This window comes from Phaseolus vulgaris, chromosome 2 (assembly GCF_051622355.1).
Source record: "Phaseolus vulgaris cultivar YP4 chromosome 2, ASM5162235v1, whole genome shotgun sequence".
NCBI lineage: Eukaryota > Viridiplantae > Streptophyta > Magnoliopsida > Fabales > Fabaceae > Phaseolus > Phaseolus vulgaris.
Window position 1 is genome coordinate 49,673,059 of NC_143499.1, and position 17,192 is coordinate 49,690,250.

The 17,192-nt window shown below is 30.3% G+C and overlaps 2 protein-coding genes across 3 annotated transcripts; one reads left to right on the forward strand and one right to left on the reverse strand.

Annotated features, from left to right (window-relative positions):
- Window positions 1-6,068: 6,068 nt before the first annotated feature.
- Window positions 6,069-11,987, reverse strand: LOC150029261 (TMV resistance protein N-like). Of its 2 annotated transcripts, XR_016518953.1 has the most exons (6): window positions 11,215-11,987; window positions 9,875-10,952; window positions 9,467-9,760; window positions 6,663-8,857; window positions 6,336-6,375; window positions 6,069-6,266 (listed from the first exon to the last, which is right to left on the reverse strand). XR_016518953.1 is itself a non-coding variant. In XM_090299284.1 (5 exons), the coding sequence occupies exons 1-4, from the start codon at window positions 11,676-11,678 to the stop codon at window positions 6,677-6,679; spliced, it is 4,017 nt and encodes a 1,338-aa protein (XP_090155410.1). In that variant the 5' UTR covers window positions 11,679-11,981; the 3' UTR covers window positions 6,069-6,375; window positions 6,663-6,676. The 2 variants fall into 2 exon arrangements, 1 of the variants encoding a protein (XP_090155410.1); XM_090299284.1 differs by having other exon boundaries at window positions 6,069-6,375; window positions 11,215-11,981.
- Window positions 11,988-14,824: 2,837 nt separating this feature from the next.
- On the forward strand, window positions 14,825-15,228 carry LOC150029262 (uncharacterized). The gene is made up of 2 exons (XM_090297974.1): window positions 14,825-14,912; window positions 15,122-15,228. Exons 1-2 carry the CDS (start codon window positions 14,825-14,827, stop codon window positions 15,226-15,228), a joined length of 195 nt encoding a protein of 64 aa, XP_090154100.1.
- Window positions 15,229-17,192: the final 1,964 nt, after the last annotated feature.

Here is a 17,192-nt window from a genome sequence, read left to right on the forward strand (position 1 = left end):
ACTATATTATAAAAGTAAAATAAAAAATTAATGTTGTAAGTGAAATCTAAAAAATAAATAAAAGTGAAATCATAAAACAGTTATTTTATGTATATGACATTTTATGGTCAGAACAAATAGCACAAAGAAAACCATCAATAAAGAGTGTAATAAATATAAACATAATAAATAAAAAATAAAAAATAAAAAACATTCATGTAAACATTAATATGAAAGCAGTTATCACCAACGTATCGGAAATATACGCGATGTTCTCCTTTAAGATCATAAAAATGACGTAAGTTCCCCCATGCATAGGTTATTTCAGGATTCAGCAAATCCATGTTGTACATCACAACATGGGTGTTCCCGTTATTATCTGCCAGCAGCTAGTGGTCATCAAGTTCATTTTGAAATTCAATAGCAAAAGTGCGATCCACAATACCATACTGTTATTTAAAAATCAAAATAAAAACTGCAAGCAAATCATTGAAGTTTGGAAAATCAAATATAATAACATAACCAAGAAAACACATACATCACCCTTAACACTCATTGTCCAGAACATGCCTTTGGTATCCAGTCCGACAATTTTCTTAGCAGTTGTTGTTATCATCTTCATCGTAAATGAAAGGAAGAAATCAAGAGAAGAATATGAAATATGAAAGGACTTATAACACAAACAATGAAAGAGGATTATGTGTATACAATAATCTCAGAAACCACACCTATAAATAACATATTAATATCCAATACGTGAGACTTTTGGGTTTTTCAATTTGCCACCATCCATTCTGACGTTTCATTCTAAACATTTCGAAATTAATTAATATTAATATAATATTTCATTTCATTTCATATTTTTAGATTTGTAAATATTAATATATTAAAATATTAATTAATATTATAATTGTCAGTAGTTGCCATCAATGTCTTCCTAGTAAATGAAAGGAAGAAATGACCAGAAGAATATGAAAAGACTTACCGCACAAATATTGAAATAGGATTATGGATATATAATAAATAGCATATTAATATGTAAAATGTGAGACGTTGAGCTCCCTCAATGCATTTAAAAATTAATTAATATTATAATTATATTTCATATATTTGGCATTTTTAAATTTTAATATAATAATATATATAAGTATAAGTTATATATAAAATAAACTCATAATATAATATATAATATATTAATACATTGATTAGTATTAATTTATAATATATAATATATATAATATATATATATAATATAATATATATATATATATATATATATAAAGATTTATATGTAGATAATTATTGAATTATTGAATAAATATTTATATACACATAAATATAAATATATAAAAAAAACATATATATATATATATATATATATATATATATATTAACAAATACATGTATAATTATTTATAAAGTATTATTACTATATTAATAATTTTTTATACTTTTTTACTATTATTACTATATCATTGGAAGAAAAATGTTATAATAATAATATGCACATATATGTTCACATATGCACCATACTCTTTAATTAGATTTTGTTTATTTTATTTAGATACTGCATAAAGGTGAATGGATATTTAACCACTAAAAAAGTTATTTATTTATGAGGGTGCATATTACAAATCATTAGAAGTAAAAATACCATAAAGAAAACAGTAAAAGAAAACTATAAAATGAAAAGAACAGTATCAAAATGTGGACTGGTGTAAGGCACTGTATTGATTCCTTCACATTAATAATGAAATGTCTAATGCATTATACATGTTGAAATCTAATGCATTCACATTATACATCAAATACATGAGGCACTCTGTCAAATTATTAAATTTCAACACTCTTCAGTCCAAAACCTTAGTCTTCCAACATTCTAGTTCACCTCTACAACATTCCTGTAGCAGAACCTCTATACAATTTTTTTCCATCTTGATCATACAATTCCTTGTCCAAAAAATGAGCATTTAAACAAATTAGTAGTGAAGAAATATTTCATATTACAGACATGGTAGAGGAAAGCATAACTTACAAATGAACTGTTATTAACAATGTCCTTGTTACATTTCTCCCTGTTACATTTATTGTATAGCTCATGTTAAGTTTCCATTTAATTATCAATATTATATCATTTTATTAATTAATTTTTCAATATTATAATTTATATTTTGTTCATAAAATCATGTTAAATGAAAATCAAAGACAATAAATTTGTCATTATTTTTTTTTTGTGATTTAATTTATGGTTTAAAAAATGCGTTTTGAAGTGTACATAGTCGTCATTTGTGGAAGTGGCGTTCTGCAGTGTACATAGTCGCCGTTTGTGGAAGTGACGTTCTGCAATGTACATGGTCGCCATTTGTGGAAGTGGCGTTCTGCAGTGTACATGGTCGTCGTTTGTGGAAGTTGCGTTCTGCAGTGTACATGGTCGCCGTTTGTGCAAGCGGCGTTCTGCAGTGTACATAGTCACCGTTTGTGGAAGTAAAAATCGATATATTTTTTTTAGATTTTTATTTAAGTAGGAAATAAAAATATTTAGGATATGTATTTATTAATGATTTTGAAAAACTTAGAAATTTTATTAATTTTAGATTTTTATTCAAGAATGACATTAAATATTTTAGGATATGGATATATTTAGAATTTTGAATCAAATTTTGGTTTAAAAATCATAAGATTTTTTATTTATTTAGGATTTTGAAAATCTTAGAAAGAAAGACAAAGTTTTTAAGAATTCAATTGTCATTAATAAAAATATATAAATAACTTTTTTAAATTAGTAATTTATTGTATAGCTCATGTTAAGTTTCCATTTAATTATCAATATTATATCATTTTATTCATTAATTTTTCAATATTATAATTTATATTTTGTTCATAAAATCATGTGAAATGAAAATCAAAGCCAATAAATTTGTCATTATTTTTTTTTTGTTATTTAATTTATGGTTTAAAAAAAATACTATGAATTAGTTACCAAAAATTTTTACGAAGAAAATAAAGAAGGTAAACATTGTAAAAGTGGCGTTCTGCAGTGTACATAGTCGCCATTTGTAAGAGTGGCGTTCTGCAGTGTACATGGTCGCCGTTTGTGGAAGTGGCGTTCTACAGTGTACATGGTCGCCGTTTGTGCAAGCGGCGTTCTGCAGTGTACATAGTCCCCGTTTGTGGAAGTAAAAATGGATATATTTTTTTTAGATTTTTATTTAAGTAGGAAATAAAAATATTTAGGATTTGTATTTATTTATGATTTTGAAAAACTTAGAAATTTTATTAATTTTATATTTTTATTCAAGAATGACATTAAATATTTTAGGATATGGATATATTTAGAATTTTGAATCAAATTTTGGTTTAAAAATCATAAGAATTTTTATTTATTTAGGATTTTGAAAATCTTAGAAAGAAAGACAAAGTTTTTAAGAATTCAATTGCCATTAATAAAAATATATAAATACCTTTTTTAAATTAGTAATTTATTGTATAGCTCATGTTAAGTTTCCATTTAATTATCAATATTATATCATTTTATTCATTAATTTTTCAATATTATAATTTATATTTTGTTCATAAAATCATGTGAAATAAAAATCAAAGCCAATAAATTTGTCATTATTTTTTTTTGTGACTTAATTTATGGTTTAAAAAAAATACTATGAATTAGTTACCAAAAATTTTTACAAAAAAAATGAAGAAGGTAAACATGGTAAAAGTGGCGTTCTGCAGTGTACATGGTCGCCGTTTGTGGAAATGGCGTTCTGCAGTGTACATAGTCGCCGTTTGTGGAAGTAAAAATGGATATATATTTTTTAGATTTTTATTTAAGTAGGAAATAAAAATATTTAGGATATGTATTTATTTATGATTTTGAAAAACTTAGAAATTTTATTAATTTTAGATTTTTATTCAAGAATGACATTAATTATTTTAGGATATGGATATATTTAGAATTTTGAATCAAATTTTGGTTTAAAAATCATAAGAATTTTTATTTATTTAGGATTTTGAAAATCTTAGAAAGAAAGACAAAGTTTTTAAGAATTCAATTGCCATTAATAAAAATATATAAATACCTTTTTTAAATTAGTAATTTATTATATAGTTCATGTTAAGTTTCCATTTAATTATCAATATTATATCATTTTATTCATTAATTTTTCAATATTATAATTTATATTTTGTTCATAAAATAATGTGAAATGAAAATCAAAGCCAATAAATTTGTCATTATTTTTTTTTGTTATTTAATTTATGGTTTAAAAAAATACTATGAATTAGTTACCAAAAATTTTTACGAAAAAATAAAGAAGGTAAACATTGTAAAAGTGGCGTTCTGCAGTGTACATAATCGCCGTTTGTGGAAGTGACGTTCTGCAATGTACATTGTCGCCGTTTGTAAGAGTGGCGTTCTGCAGTGTACATGGTCGCCGTTTGTGCAAGCGGCGTTCTGCAGTGTACATAGTCGCCGTTTGTGGAAGTAAAAATGGATATATTTTTTTTAGATTTTTATTTAAGTAGGAAATAAAAATATTTAGGATTTGTATTTATTTATGATTTTGAAAAACTTAGAAATTTTATTAATTTTAGATTTTTATTCAAGAATGACATTAAATATTTTAGGATATGGATATATTTAGAATTTTGAATCAAATTTTGGTTTAAAAATCATAAGAAATTTTATTTATTTAGGATTTTGAAAATCTTAGAAAGAAAGACAAAGTTTTTAATAATTCAATTGCCATTAATAAAAATATATAAATACCTTTTTTAAATTAGTAATTTATTGTATAGCTCATGTTAAGTTTCTATTTAATTATCAATATTATATCATTTTATTCATTAATTTTTCAACATTATAATTTATATTTTGTTCATAAAATCATGTGAAATGAAAATCAAAGCCAATAAATTTGTCATTATTTTTTTTTGTGATTTAGTTTATGGTTTTAAAAAAATACTATGAATTAGTTACCAAAATTTTTTACGAAGAAAATGAAGAAGGTAAACATGGTAAAAGTGGCGTTCTGCAGTGTACATGGTCGCCGTTTGTGGAAGTGGCGTTCTGCACTGTACATAGTCGCCGTTTGTGGAAGTAAAAATGGATATATTTTTTTTAGATTTTTATTTAAGTAGGAAATAAAAATATTTAGGATTTGTATTTATTTATGATTTTGAAAAAACTTAGAAATTTTATTAATTTTAGATTTTTATTCAAGAATGACATTAAATATTTTAGGATATGAATATATTTAGAATTTTGAATCAAATTTTGGTTTAAAAATCATAAGAATTTGTATTTATTTAGGATTTTGAAAATCTTAAAAAGTTAGACAAAGTTTTTAAGAATTTAATTGTCATTAATAAAAATTTATAAATACCTTTTTTAAATTAGTAATTTATTGTATAGCTCATGTTAAGTTTCCATTTAATTATCAATAGTCGTCGTTTGTGGAAGTGGCGTTCTGCAGTGTACATGGTCGCCGTTTATGGAAGTGGCGTTCTGCAGTGTACATAATCGATTGACGCCAGGTTGGTGTCATCGCCGTGTTAGATAACGGAAGATCAGGTGGTCTGGCATCGCCGCAAGAAGCACATCGCCGGAAAAATAAATAATTTATTTATAACTTTTAAAAAACATATAAATTTAGTTAATTTGGATTCTTATTTAAGAATGACATTAAATTTTTTGGGACATATATTTATTTAGGATTTTAAATACTCATAACTTTTATTTATTTTAAATTTTTATTATTAAATATTTTGTACAGCACTGAGAAAAAAAAATATCTTTTATATATATAATCTTTATGTCGTACAAGCACAATACAACATCCTTAACATAGGCAATAAAAATTATAAATATTAAAAGTTCTGTATTAAAAAGTAAATTATAAATCTAACTAAATTTCATAAAATCTTTTAAGCTAAGGTTTGATTAATATTAAGGTGAAGTGATTGATATAAATTTTGACAATAATAGTTATATATATTTCTTTAAAATATCAATTATATTATGCATAAATTATGCTTTTAGAGAAATCAGAAACTTAGAAAAGCTCCTAAAAGCTACTGAAATCCCATGATAATTAATAAACACCCTCTCTTAATAACATAACATAACATAAGATAAGATAGGAGTCTTTAAACCTATACTCCTTCAAACAATTATAAGCTGTCTTCAACTTTACTGTCAAACTACAATTATAAAGAATTAACAATTTATGAGTCATCACTCACATGAAACAAGCTGAGAATTTTCTGGTTTTACAGCTCCATGGACAAACCTAATACAATGATATGATATTCAATATCAAGAGAATGGAGAAAAAGTATGAAGAGGATTTATCAATTACCCTTTCAAATGCAGCTCCTAGGGATTTCATTATGCCTTCACTGCAAATACAACCCAATAGAAGTTAATGAAACTATATATGAAGAGTTTCAAGAAAATGCAACTATGGGACAACAGAGCAACCCATCTCATGCTGAAAAGAAACATCAAAAATATCTAACAACAACTTAGAAATCTTTGTCAACAATTAAACGAACCCACTCCTAAAATGCCATTGAAAATGTAAATAAAACAAAATAAATTAAAAATGAGATATTCATAATAAAATTTCAACGTATTGAAACTTGTAATTTAGAAGTATTGACGATATGGCAGTTTAGATCCTCACAAATGAAAGACTAATTAGCAGAAGAGGAAGAGACTAGCTGACTCGGTAGCTTTCGGCGTTCCCTTTCCTATCTTCCCCTGTTTCTCCTGAGGAAGAGTGTGCAACATTGCTTCAATGTCATTTTCTGATGCAGAATAGTCAACAGCACCACCATATTTATCATCTTTCTTTTTCGTATAAAGAGGGCATATGCCGCATTCTTTTATTGTCATAACTGATTTCAACTCTCCCACAACTGATTTGTAATTTGGCCGATTTGGCCGCAGAAAGGGATCATACGGACTGATCTCAAAAGTGAAGCTGCGAGCATCACACAGCCTAAGGCTCATGCCACTTGCCCTTAGGGATTCCAAGTTAAATTTCCACACGAATGTGTGATCTTGTTCAACACCTCTGTTTTCACCATTCCATTCGAAATAGCTGTTTAACGCATCATTATTTGGAATGATCTGTGTGCCATCATCATCAGATTCAAATGTTAGGTTGTAACGAAAAGAACCATATCTACCTTTAACAGCATTCGTATCTAACACTTCAAAAACCACACACAAAGCGAAACCAGTGAGCCTATCATCGCTTAAAAAACTTAAATCTTCATTTATAGTTACTGAATCTCCCCTGCCACGAAATTGGAACCAACGAGGAACTGCACTCCCTGGAAAACAGAAGAACACAGACCTATATGTATCGTCGGTCATCCTAAGCTTGGCATCCTCCTCAATGTTAGCACGACCACCTGAATCCAGTTGTTGAGCATTGGTGAAATGAAATTTGAAGACACCCTCTTTGGAATTTGACAAGTTTCGAACAAGAGAATTTGACATCACTCTTCTAATGGATGGGCAATCCAATGCCACGAGTTGTTTTAGAAATGGTGGAATCTGTGGGATGCATTCAAGCTTTTTGCAGTTGCTTAAATCAAGCGATTTCAAGCTTGAAAGATGAGCAATGCTCTCAGGAAGGTTCACTATTTCGCTATCACGCAGTGACAGTTCCATTAATGACGTCAAGCAACCGATGTCTCTAGGGATTTCTGTTAATCTTGTACACCCCGAACAATCAAGTTTAGAGAGAAGCTTGAGATTAACAATGGAGTTTGGAAGTGACTCCAGATCAGTGCATTTGCGGAGCTCCAGGGATCGAAGATTAACCAAATTGCCAAATGAGGAAGGCAGTTCTTTAACAGCCGTAGATGTTAAGTTAACGTGAGCAAAAGTATGTGCCGGCTCCCTGATATCTGGGAAGGTACTCAGGCTTGAGCAACCACACAAATCAAGGTTCCTCAACTTCAAATTGAAAATGGTGCTTGGAAAAGTTTGAAGTGAATTACAGTGGGTAAGGTATAACTTGCATAGTCTGGTGAGGGTTCCAATGGAAGATGGAATAATCTGAAGATTGAAGCAACTGCGCAAACTCAGTTCTTCAAGCCCTACCAAACGGCACAAGGATGAAGGAAGTCCCTGTATGGCTGTGTCGTCTAAGATGAGCACCGCTAGATCTTCCAACGTGTCCTGAATCTCGGGTAAATTTTTCAATTTTGAGCAACCACGGAGACAAAGTTGCTTTAGGAACTTCATATCAGAAAGGTCAAATGGAAAGATTGTAAGGGAAGAACAGTGAGAGAGATCTAAGTGACAGAGCCTCTTGAGATTTTGAAAGTTTGAGGGTACACCTTCGAGTATTGTCGACACTTCACATTGTGAGTATATAGTATTATTACCCACTTCTTCTTCGTTATATCTGTCAAAACTAATTGAGAAAATTTCACTGGATGTTCGGAAATTAGTGAAGCATGATAGAGAAAATGGCGGTCCCTCAGTTGGGACTCTTGAAAAAAAAGTTGGACGTTGACGGTCCAGTTTCACAAAAGGGAATATTGAGGAAGTTGGACGTTGACGTTGAGGGAATCTGGGTTGACTGGTTGAAAACATATTAAGCTTCCCACAACCGTAAAGAGTAATACATCCTGGTGATGTGGATAAAATGTTGCTCGGAATATTTACATTTTCGAGATTAGAACAATCATTTAAATATAAATAACTGAGCTTGCTGAGGAATATCGAAGAGTCAACTTTAATCAACTTTTCACAATAACTCAGAATTATTTCTTCAATATTTGGTGACACAGAAAGGTCTGGTATTCTAGTAAGTTTCACAGATCCAAACATGTTGAGCCTTTTCAACTTGGGTAAATTCTGCCACAAAAAAGTAAATGAATCAGGTAACAAATAAAAACTAAAATAAAGTCTATGGAATTTTATCTATTTTTCTTCAGTAAACTGTTAGTTACATCATCTACTGAGTTTTTATTTTACATAAAAACTTTTGTTAAAAAAATCACAATGAACTAACAAAATTATGATGTCTATAAATTTTGTAGTTATTATAAAAATTCACAAAATTTAACGTATTTTTGTTCCCTACCTAAAATTACATCCTAATAATTTGAACCTAAACTTATTATGTATTGAGAAACTTATGATAGTAATTTATAATTGATGACAATGTCGAAATACTTTATATTATGCATGTATAAACTCACAAAATAAAATGGTGTTTTCTGAGAGTTCAAATTAAACCTTAGTTAAAATAAGTCCATCTTTCCATATTTTATAATTTGATGTATATTATATTGAAGTTTAAGTTATAATAAAAAATTACTTAATTAATCGAATAATGTAGAGAAGGCACAAAGGAATTGCAAATGAAAACCTGTAGATGTATAATACACAAAACATGCTTTTATAATTCACTTTTATCTTTGAAAGTTTAGAACACAAAGGAACATAGATAGCTTCAAAAACCTGATCTCCTTCCCAGAGTTGTTCAAGATGGCTGCCTGGCATTTCGAGAGTCACTAGATTTTGTGGGCAAAAGTTTGGAGGCCAAAATCTTTGAGGGAAATTCTTCCAATAAAGAATCTTTAGAGTGTCCGGCAGACCTACAAGAGATGATTCAAGAGACACATTTGGTTTGTAATAAGTGTAGAGCATAAGCATCCTAAGATTGTCCATCTTTTCGAAACTTTGTGCATGTACTACAACTTCTTTTACTACCTCGCTCGTATCTAGTAATATACACTCTATTGCATCTGACCCCTGAAAGTAAATCAATGTAATTAGAAGAAAAAAAAACATGAAATGTTGCATTTCAGGATGTTCAGTGACAAATCAGTAGTTTGCAGCTTTTCACAAAGTAACAACAGAATATACCTTGTTCTTTCTTAAAACCTCACAAATTTCCTCAGCTTTCAACAATCGGCTGCGTTTTCCAGGATGCTGAGGACACTCTTTACGAACAATTTCTTGACCCATTTCTTGTATTAGATCATGCATCACTATTCTACCATCAAAGACAAATATTAGGCCCCTATCTTTGAGAATATCCATTCCAATCTTAGAAGAGAAACCACAGTCAGCAAGTGTTTCTGCTACCACAATCTCCTCGTGTCCTCTGAAAAAGCAAGCTATGTCAAGAAATATATTCTTCTCCTCCTCCTCCAGCCCATCATAACTTAATTTTAATACATTTAAAATATCAACATGTTGGCCCTTTTCCAACTTTTGCAACTGACTCTCCCATGCTTCTCTTGTTCTGCCATAAAGCAATGACCCCAAAATCTGGAGAGCTAATGGAATCCCTTTTGCATATCTCAACACCTTTACTGACAGGTCCATGTAAGCAAACTCTTCTGAAGACTTTTGTTTAAAAGCATGTAAACTAAAAAGTTTCAGAGAATCATAAAAATTCAACTCCTTAACTTCGTAGATATCATCAGCAACAGCATTCTTAAGCACTTGTCTATCTCTACTGGTCATAATGATTCTACTGCCCTGCCCAAAACTATCACTCCCACCTATTAATTTTTTAAGTTGAGCTGAATCGATAACATCATCAAGAATGAGGAGAACCTTTGTCCGTTTGAGCCTTTCATTGTAATATGGTAAATAAGAGGATTTCTTTTCCTTTAGAAGCTCAGACTGATATTTTCTTCTGATACTGTCTATTCCATCTCTTTGTATTTTTTCTTGAACGTCTAAAACAAGGCTGCTGGAATCAAACTGCAATGCCAATTTGTGATATATTTGATTACAAATTGTAGTTTTTCCTATTCCTCCCATGCCACAAATTCCTATGATCCGAACATCCGGTGACTCAGGATGCAACAAGGACTGAATTCCTTCAATATGTTTTTGAATGCCGATGATTCCTTGATCATAACTGGTGGAATAACGATTCAATTTTCTCAAAATATCTTCCACAATTTCTTCAACAAGTGTGTGTTCTGGCCTGGCAGATGATTTGGAAAATAAAGTATAAGTATTCAAGCACAAAAGCTAAAGTAAACTAAAGAAAAATTCTACAGTATCCGTTTGTGACTTCTGATAATAGGGAGCAGATTTGTAGGTACAAAGTTAAGCTATAACATGTGATATGGTTCAGATCCATGACCGAATAAGAGAAATGAAAAAAGAAGCACTTGATTTATGGTGAGATGAACACAATTTTAGTAAATGAAAAGAGATCCTGATTATCTAATAAATATAATGACCTGGTGACTTTTGAATCCCAGCCTGAAAGTCCAGCCGCTTCGGTGAGAGCATCCTTCCATCCTTGCACTTTGTCCATGTCGTGCTTAAAGTGCTGCTCATGCTCATCGAATGCTTCTTTGTATCTTTCTTCCTGCTTCCTAATATTTGATGGATCCACCTTGTAGAAAACAGGTATGACATCCCTTCCAAATCTCTTCTTGCAATCAAGTATCTTAGTGAGTTCATTCAAGCACCAAGTGGAAGATGCATAGTCTTGGGAGAAAACGATGACATAAATCTTTGATTCTTCTATTGCAGAGAGGAGTGCAGGTGAAATTTCTTCGCCCCTGTTTAATCTGTAATCAATATACGCTTCAATGTTCTTCCTTTGCAGCGCTGCATAAAGGTGACTAATGAAGTTGTCACGTGTGTCTTCCCCTCTGAAGCTGAGAAACACATCATGCTTTGTTAGAGAAGCAGACATGGCCAATGATGAAGGGTTTCAATTTTCTCTGCAACTCTCAGATCCCTTTGTTTGTAAGCAACTTCCATATATTCTATTAGGAAGGAAAATATATATTTCTACCACAAATCTACACAAATTGGAAAAGCCTTTCAATTTTCTCAAAATATCTTTCACAGCCGTGTTATGTCAGATACGAAACATTGAGTCAATGGAAGAGTCAACAATTGGCAGAATATTATGGTGTGTAGCTTTATACCATTCTTACAATATTTGATTGCTTGAATATATACAATATGACTAATGAACTTTTTTCTTTTCCGTATCCCACGATAATTCCCTAGGCACCCTATTATACACTTTCTTATCAACGGAAACCATGTCTGTCCTTTTATAGTTTTATTCCTATAATATCTTTCCATTAATCATCATTATCACTCTTCAACGTTTATATCAAGTGTATTGATTTCATACTTCATCAGCTAGACATAATAAAATCTCAATAATCTTTTATACTGTCAACATTTATAAAAAATATTTCCTTCAATAATATTTGTACTTTCTAGCATAAATAGAATACTTAATGGATTCTTCTGTGATTTTTCTTTTCTAAAGTACAATTGATATTTTAACAGATGCCGAAAGGTCTTGAATATGAGGCTGTTTCGAAATGAAAATTCGGGTAAAGCATTTTCAAGTCATCAAGTTTTGTTGGGTGAGTGAGTGATCAGTGCTAGCATTTTCAATCTCAGTTATAGAATGTAAAGATTTACACATTTATTTGCTGATTAATAATTTATTTATTGAATTAAATATTTTAACAGTGAGTATGGATTCTTGAAGGAATGTAATCATGGTGTAGAATGTACATAGTACACATAGTGAGTTGGATTGAAATGTTGAACACGTTTTCCTCTGCAAAGATTCAGGATATTTATGAACTTCCTATAAATTGTTTTAACTTTTCTCTTTTCCCTGATAAAGCAGACAGGTATCACATGCCTTGTTAGAAAAGTAGGCACGGGCAATGATGAAGGACTTCTCTGCAACTCTCAGTCCCTTTGTTTTTACCATTTTGTTTTTGAAAAGCCTTTCAATTTTCTCAAAATATCTTTCACACCTGTGTTCTGTCAGATACGAAACATTGAGTCAATGGAAGAGTCAACAATTCGTAGAATATTATATTATGGTGTCAATATTTAATAAATTAATATATTATAAATATCTAATGATGTTTTTATGGGTAGTTTATTTTTGTAACATTTTAAATTCATTTTTTAGATTTTACAAAACATTACATTTTGATTATAATATTTAGGACTGTGATGCAATTTCTGCAATGAAGGCTGGCAGACTAAGTGGTTGAAAATAGTGGTTGAAAATTCTGAGAAGAGGGTGAGTATGATGCTGCGGTCATGATCTATGTATTAAAGTGTAAAGGCATGGGTTTGGTAGACAGGACAATACTGGTTTTAATATGATTTTAATCTAGAACAAGATGGCTAAATCTAAAGATGGTGGGAATAATATCCTCAAATCAATTGTTTTGGTTTTCAGTGTAATGTCATTTGTAAGTGTCAAAATTTGTTTGTTATCACATTGGAAGGTAGTATCTGTCATGAAATTTGTGGAAGACCTTTACCTATGTTTGCTTTGGGTCTGTTTTTAGTTTCAATGTTACTCTTTATCTGCAGGTTGGGAACATATCTTGATGAAATATAGAAACATTTTTATTCATAATATATATAAGGATTACACATTCATAATTATTTCTTTCTGTCGTAGCATTGTCTACCTCAAATCACTGCAACTTTCTGTTGTTGGTATTTGCATATCACGATGGTTATTGAGAAATTTAGGAGTTTGCTGTTGTGTACCAGAAGTAAAATAGAAGGTTCATTTTTTGGTCATCATCAATTATTAATGTAAATAGATATAGGTGAAGGAGATCAGTATTATGCATTGTATCGTGGACCATTAGAAGACTAGGGTCACACCAATTGGAGGCATTGGTAACTTTGGCTAGTAAAACTAAAACCAAAGTCCATTTTTACAAAGCCTTGGTCTTGATGCTGGATTTTACACTTTTAAGTCACTTAACTAGTGTGCTTTAAAAATTGTGGGGTGTGATCGTGTCTTCTTTATAAATTTTAACTCCATTCATCATAAATTGGTTGTATCTCGGGGCCAAAGTTGCATTTTATATTTATTTTTACTTTCATGTTCTTTCTATGTATCTGTTTTGTCTGATCTTGTGGAAATCTAATTCACCTTATAGCTGTACTTTTTCCTCCATTTTAATAATATTAAGTTTTCATTTTCTATGCATAATCTTGGGTAATTTTCTTTTTATATCAATGCTTGAAGTGTCAAATTGTTACAAGCTGGATTATTCTTAGCTATGGAGCTTTAATTAAAGTTTTCATCCTTGATCAGCCTCAATATCCTTGTTTTGAAAAAGAAAATGAATAGTTGAATATTTTGGCATATTTCTTCTCTCTCTATATATCTCATCCTTGTCCAAGATACTTTTTCCCATTTGTCAGCACCCATATGCCTTTATAGGTTAAAAGATTTCATAGTTATAATTTTTAAACTAAAATTCTCACCCTTCTATAGATAAGATTGCTCAGACGATTGAGACATTATCATTTAAGAAAGAAAAGAGTGCATTCTGGATGCCTGAAAGGGAGTGTTTCCCAGAAAAAAAATGTGATTTCAGGGTGTCCAGGCTCAGGTAGCAATGGTAGGAGTTCCACATTGAAATGGATGAACTACTTGATTTAGTACTTTGGGACTCTCTCACCTAATGGACTAGTATTTTGGGTTAGGTTCTCTCCCCTTATGCTTAAGTCCTAAAAAACAGTTTTTCTGTTTCTATTTATCTTTTAGGGTGTGATTAGGACCATGAAGCAGTGGGTGTTTTTTCCATTAATGAACTTTGCCACTGCCACAGATCACCTTGGTTAACCTAATTAAGTCTTCTGGAAGTGTATTTTGTAATTAATTCTTGTAAAACATGAAGTGTAAAATTCATGTACATTTTTCTTTTCCTCTTTTGATTTGGATGTCAAATTAGCAACTTGACTTGTTCTCAGCTGGGTGTTAAGCCATGTTTTGTCTGGTTGGTCTATCACATTTATGTAGGTTGTAATTTATTTTGCCTAATGCATCAGTTGCAGATAGGTACTTTGCTTTATGTGCGGGTTGTAAAAGCAAACCCTGGAATGAATCCAGAGTTGTCATGCACTGATGGTTGGTGTTTTATTTCGACTTTGTTTTTTCCTTGTGCCTCTTACATTGTGGATTTTTTTGTTACATAAGTTTTAAATTTATTTCTGTATTAGTTTTTCAGACTTAACTCTGCCTTTTATTTTGTTTTGGAGTTTGTTCAGCTATATGTTTGAGTGTACAACTGGTCTCTCAAGGAGGTTTGGCATAACATTAACAAATATTGACATGAGAGATTGTGTTTGTTCTTGATGCTTTAGGGAAGAAAATTTCCTTTGAGATTGCAGTTGGCTTAAATGGACGTGTTTGGGCATGCAGACACTCACTATTTTTAGTGTGACTGATAGCTGTCGTTTTGCTGTCAAATTAATATGATTCTAGTGTAGATTTGTCTAACACTAGAGAGCTGATAGTATAATTGTGGACAAATGTCCTCAAGTCGTCTCCCAACGAATCCAATAGTAAAATCAGTTGATAGGGTTTAAAATCTATCTGCAAACAATAAAAGTTAGCAATAACAATAAAGATGAAAAGGGGGTTTGAGATAGTTGTGCAAAAAATATAAAAGAGATTAAAATAACAAATAAAAAGCGGTTGATCCCAAGTTCTTCCACCATTGAATTCTTCATAGGTTCTCTAAAGATTAATCATTTCTCAATTCTCCAACAGAGCTAAACCAGATTGAACATGCGTCGATCTAATTCAACTGAAACTCACCAGTAAAACATGCGTCTACTAGTTTAATCAATACCCACTTTGTTCCATGTGGGCATGCTTATCTCCCCTCTCTTGAATCATGCGTTCAAGAAATTAATTAGAACAATGCAAACTAAGTAAGAAACCAAAATTTAAGATAAGGAAGACTCTCAATCATGCGTTCAAGTACAACCTCTCACAAAAACTAGTTTTCCAAGAGATTAGACAATAAAAACAACTGCTATAGAGTATTAAAAATCGAAACTTTTATTGAACAAAACCTCAGACCTCAATGGGAAATTACAAAGGAATCAACCAAAAAGGTTTAGCCTTCCATGCGGAGGCAAAACAAAAGAATTACTAAGAAGAAAATAAACTAAGAAAACCCTATGAAGCTCCTCCTTCTTTTTCTCCTTGATGCTTGTGTCCTTTTATAGGCTTTTCTGCTCCAAGGATCTTGAGAGAATATTGTAGTTTATAGGCTTTTCTATTTTGGTTCAAGAAGCAACTTGGACTTTTGCATATTTGGCCCATTCACAAAGATAGATGCTTCCTCCGGATAATTTACTCTAAAAACACAAAATTAAAAATAATAATAGTTAAGGCCCAAATAAACCCAATTATAAGAATATTAATTAAAACAATGGATTTATTTATTATTATAGTCCAATAATCTATGAATAAGACTAGTGAGTGTGAATAAATATATGCAACATATGATGTTCTTTATCTTTGTTTCTTTAAACCGACATGGCTCGTATGAAACATATGGTTGACCATTATTCCTAGTTTTATAGTCTATTCTTCAGTGGTTGAAAATACCAATGCTTCTTAAGGGCGAAAACTCTCCACCACTAGCTAAAGGACTCAGGAGAATTTAGAAGTTCTGAGATATTTATGATAAGAATTCAAGTTCTTTGTTACTAGCAGTTTAATGGTTTACAAATTCTATAATAATGTAAATGAGAAGAGGAGTGAGGGTAAAAATATGAGAAGCTATGTGAGAGAATCTTGTGACAATTTAGCTGGTGTTCAACTTGTAAGAAGTCTTTCAACTTGGTTTTCAAGTTTTATATATTCATTTAGTTCAATTTCTGTTCCTTCAAATGTTTCTTTTACATTTTTTAAGTCTCTCTTTAAATTAGATCATGTCAAATATCATTTTTCTAACCCAACACAAACAATTTTAAAATTATTGGTAAAATGTGAGAAATAAATACTAATCAATGTTATGAATTGATGTACTTGATTTTTATTAGCTATCACTTCTGTTTGGCACCTCTTTTCACCTGATTTTTTTACATGCTGTCACGTGTAATTATACAACTAAGCAATAATATAAAATCCAAGTTTATCTTTATTTTATGTTTAGTTCCAAATAATATTTTGGTAAACTCTTCATTTCTAGTTTTCATCTTTATTATTTCATTTTACTCTTTCTAATATATTTACTCTCTTTTTTAAAGAGACGAATTCAAATGGACAAAAATATTACAAGAATTAAAAACAAAATAAATTAAAAAAAAAAACAAAATAAAAAGAGCTTTAAAAAAAAAAATTACACATAACAAAAGTCAAACAACTTTTGATTTATATATTTAAAATTCT

Coding starts and splice junctions, on each gene's coding strand:
- LOC150029261 (XM_090299284.1), bottom strand. CDS start 11,678: ATGTCTGCTTCTCTAACAAAGCATGATGTGTTTCTCAGCTTCAGAGGG. Junction 10,953..11,214: donor TGGGATTCAAAAGTCACCAG/GTCATTATATTT, acceptor ATCATCTGCCAG/GCCAGAACACACACTTGTTG. Junction 9,761..9,874: donor AGGTTTTAAGAAAGAACAAG/GTATATTCTGTT, acceptor ATTTACTTTCAG/GGGTCAGATGCAATAGAGTG.
- LOC150029262 (XM_090297974.1), top strand. CDS start 14,825: ATGCATCAGTTGCAGATAGGTACTTTGCTTTATGTGCGGGTTGTAAAA. Junction 14,913..15,121: donor AGAGTTGTCATGCACTGATG/GTTGGTGTTTTA, acceptor TATTGACATGAG/AGATTGTGTTTGTTCTTGAT.